The sequence below is a fragment of the Cyprinodon variegatus genome, unplaced genomic scaffold, assembly GCF_000732505.1.
Source record: "Cyprinodon variegatus isolate N-32 unplaced genomic scaffold, C_variegatus-1.0 Scaffold1813, whole genome shotgun sequence".
NCBI lineage: Eukaryota > Metazoa > Chordata > Actinopteri > Cyprinodontiformes > Cyprinodontidae > Cyprinodon > Cyprinodon variegatus.
The window spans coordinates 3,846-7,744 of record NW_015152266.1 but is presented as its reverse complement, the minus strand read 5'-3'; the positions used below and the strand labels follow the sequence as shown (position 1 = coordinate 7,744).

The 3,899-nt window shown below is 40.9% G+C and overlaps 1 protein-coding gene across 1 annotated transcript in view; it reads right to left on the bottom strand.

The window, feature by feature from the left end:
- The window catches only part of LOC107104593, a gene marked incomplete at its 5' end in the record, with an annotated part of 6,280 nt that extends 2,882 nt beyond the window's left edge, over positions 1-3,398 (bottom strand). The window contains 3 exons of the mRNA XM_015404625.1: positions 978-1,023; positions 2,589-2,705; positions 3,250-3,398. Of these exons, the coding sequence (XP_015260111.1) occupies positions 978-1,023; positions 2,589-2,705; positions 3,250-3,398 (312 nt within the window). The remainder of the gene's footprint in view (positions 1-977; positions 1,024-2,588; positions 2,706-3,249) is intronic.
- Positions 3,399-3,899: the final 501 nt, after the last annotated feature.

Below are 3,899 nucleotides of genomic sequence, written 5' to 3'. Positions count from 1 at the left end.
CCAATATAAATTAGCAGCGTTAGCAGCATATTTCAGTTTTGACTGGTTTTATGCCTTCCTGGTGGTCACCGTTTTTTTTTTTTGTTTTTTTTTTTTTTTTACATGCAATGGTTGGAGTATGGATCAGTTGTTTGGCTTTAATAAATAAGACAGTGATTTTACAGCACTGTACCTCTTTTTTCTTCCAAAAATGTTTTGCCTGTGTAAGAGGGTACTTGACTAAAAATATATTTTTAAGGGGGTACATCACTGAAAAAAGTTTGAGAACCACTGTCTTAGAGAATAGACGTTAAAATCCTTCTGTAAGTGAATAAATCCCTGAATGGTTCTTAGCATCTAAATCCAGCACAGACTTGTTATCAGTGCATCAACCCTCCAGACCACTCAGGTCTTCTGGCTCCAGACTGCTCTGAAGAACCTGGAGAAGCAGCATTTAGTTCCTATGCTCCACTTATGTGGAACAAATTACCTGAAAATTCAAAACACATTTGTTCAGGGTTGCCTTTCACTGTTCAAGTGCAAATGTTGACTTAAACATCAATAATCTAAATTTGGAGTGCAAATGTTTTTTTTGTTTTGCTTTTATATTTTTTAATCATTTAAAAAAATATCCAACTTGCTTTATTCTGTTTTTATATTTGTTATATGTATGATTCACGTAAATCCATTTGAGTTGTCCTTGTACTAAAATGTGCTATATGAATAAATTTGCCTCGTCTTGTAAAGTGGTTAGGTGCTGTCTGTAGAGGATGAACAAAGGCCAAAGAGATGTTTGCAGATGTTATAGAAGCAGATGGTAATTTTTGTCTGTTTTGTCTGAAGACTAGCAGCTGATGAGATGGTATTGTTCGGACTGAAAATGTAATTTGTAAAAGACTTCATAACGGATGTCATCTTATCGGTGAATTTTCATGCCAAAAATGCAGTATAGTAGTAAATGCACCTAAAAGCAAAATGCCAGACTATTCAATGTTTACCTTTCTGGAGTAGCCGTCCACTGCAGCAATGAGAACAATGTTGTACCTACAAAACAAAGCCCAGTATCACTACTTTCAAACAGGAGCTATTAAATTAATTCAACAAATGTAATGCACCATTCACTGCAATCCACATCATTCACTACTATAAAAAACGTACCTAATCAATTTGTGATTAGTGTCCACATGCCAAAGTGAAAGAGGTCCCTTCACAGAGTAAGCTCTTCGCACAATGCAGCCCAATCCTGTCAGCCTCGAAATAATTCCCAATGAGTCAACTCTATGCATTGATGAAGTCATTGTCCGCCATGGGACGTGGATTCCTAAAGACCTCAGCCTCCCTTTCACCATCCGATATCCAGAAGTTGGCATTTCATTTTTAATGCTTATGGCTGCATTATCGAGCTCTTCATCTGTAATAGTGCTGTACCTCTGTCTGGCAGAGACACCAAATTCCCTCATCCTTCTGTTTGTTGTACTGTTTGAAACGCCAATTAACTTTGCGATGCAGGCCACAGGCAGATTTATTTCCAAAAGTTCAGACAGTTTTTCTGGATCTATATCATACCTGGGACGTCCTGTCACTCCAGCAACAGTTTCAACAGCACTACTGGCAATATCTGTGCTATGCTGCATCACCAGCCTAAAAAACTCCTCAAAGGCCTGTACAATCATAACAGGGATACTAACATGCCTTGACAGTGCTTCAAAGAGGTAAAGCTCTTGTCGACATGTGAATTCTAGAAAGTCTAAGTCCAGAGGTGTTCTTGAGAGTGCCAATTCCAGTTTGGTAATCCTGGAGAAAAGCCTGGAGAAAATTTCATATCTGAGAATGCCCTGTTGACAAGAAAAATTTAAACTTAGAACCTGTTTTAGGGTAAATTTATTGCAAAAAATAAAAAGTACAAATATTTGACATGAAACATCTGAATTATTATCTATTCTTAAAAAAGCTCCTGTTTTAAATTAGACACATATGGCTTTAATTTTTCTTTTTCATGTAAAACTTACTAGAAACTAGAAATAAAGATATGGCTTGATCCAGCTGTGAGGTGGATGCCCACTTAATAAAACATATTTTTTTTTTTTAAAGAGATAAAATTTATTTTTTACTAGTTTTTGAGGATGTCAACTAGGTTACCATCTGTACTGGGATAAGTGGATGGTGGTGGGTCTAAACCGAGTTTCCAAGTTTATCTATGACTTCACAGAGTGTTTAGCATTCTCTTTCAATGGGAACTGGCTAAATACAACTTCAGACCATTACAGTACATTGAATTAGCATACTAACTTAGCACTGTAAATTTGAGTGTCATCTTTGAGTGTGAATATCATTAGTTTAATAAAACCAAGACGTCTGCTATCACTTACATGCAAATCCTCAAATGCTGCTGAAGTATCTCTATCCATTGCTTTTTGCCGAGGGGTGACAAACAATGAGAGAAAGTGAGAGAATAATTTAAACCGTGAAAAGCACTACATCAGTTAGCATCAGTTAGCATGCTTCAGTTGAAAAATTCGAAGCTAGCAAATAGACTTATGTCATTCTACGGCTGTTTATTCGAAGATAGCCCTACTCCATGAGAAATAATTGTGCTTTTTTCCGCTTACCTTTCGTAGTGCAAACGATGGAGAAGGCGCTGCGTCACTGTCCCGCCTCGAGCCGTCGTCTTAACTGACGAGCTGTCAGTCAAATGCTTCCTGACACTACTTCCTGTGAGATCGTGTCTGCAAGGCCCAATCAGGAGGAGGCTTACAGTTGTCTCCGCCCAACCTGTCAAAACCACTTTTCCTCCGCGCGAGGAGAAAATCTGTCCGAGCGAAGAGACGCTTTCAAGCGCGAGGAGAAAATCTGTCCGAGCGCAGAGACGCTTTGAAGCGCGAGGAGAAAATCTGTCCGAGCGCAGAGACGCTTTTAAGCGCGAGGAGAAAATCTGTCCGAGCGCAGAGACGCTTTCAAGAGGGCAGCCGTCTTCGAGCGTGGCCGCTGGATAGAAAATTGTGCGCGCAGGGAGATTCTGCACGCACGTGGGAGGGGCTGGCGCGCGCGGAGAGCTTCTGAGCACGCGTAGACGAGCTGGCGCGCGCGGAGAGAGATTTTCTCCTCTTGAAGCATCAGTTTCTTTCGCGGCGGTAGATAAACCATGCGCAGAAGTAGTCTAACATACATGTGAGTATGTTTATTTTGCTCGCGTTGGTTATGACACAAATGTAACGCCATAGTACTTCTTCACAAAGTTGGCGGCAGTCTTTTCATGCTCGTGGAGAGAGCCTGCGGCGGTGACAATCTTCTGCCTGGAGGGCGACCGGCACGAGGTGGTGGTGGTCACTCTCATCCGTCAGCTCCAGCAGCAGCACGGCCAGGGCCTCCATCTTCACGATGCCAGGAAGGTGCAGATGCCGCTGGCTCATGAGCATGTCCTGCAAAGTAGTGTTAATTTCGTTAACGAAAACTAAACGAAAATATTTTCGTCAACGCAAATTTTTCACCGAACGAAAACTAGATGAGACGAGACGAAAATCCCCACTAATAAACAATAACTGGGAATAAATCAGAAATAATTTTCGTTGACTAATAAAGACGAGACGAAAATGCAGTTCGGTAAATAAAGACTGGACTAAAATCTATGGACATTTTAGTTCACGAACAAAGATGAGACGAAAATTATATATTATTATTTTATGTTTTTTTCAAATCCTGTCTCGTCTCCTCCTCCTCCTCCTCCGCCTCGTCAGCTCCCACACACCCACTTTCAAACCTGGAGCGGGCAGCACAGAGTAGCCTACTCCGGGACTCGGGAGAAAGAGGAGACGTGCTATATGGACACATTTTCGCTTTTAAGTGGAGAACAAACCCAAATGCTTGATTTTAGTGGAAGGGAAGGAATATGGCCACATGATAGCTGGAAAAAACACAACAAA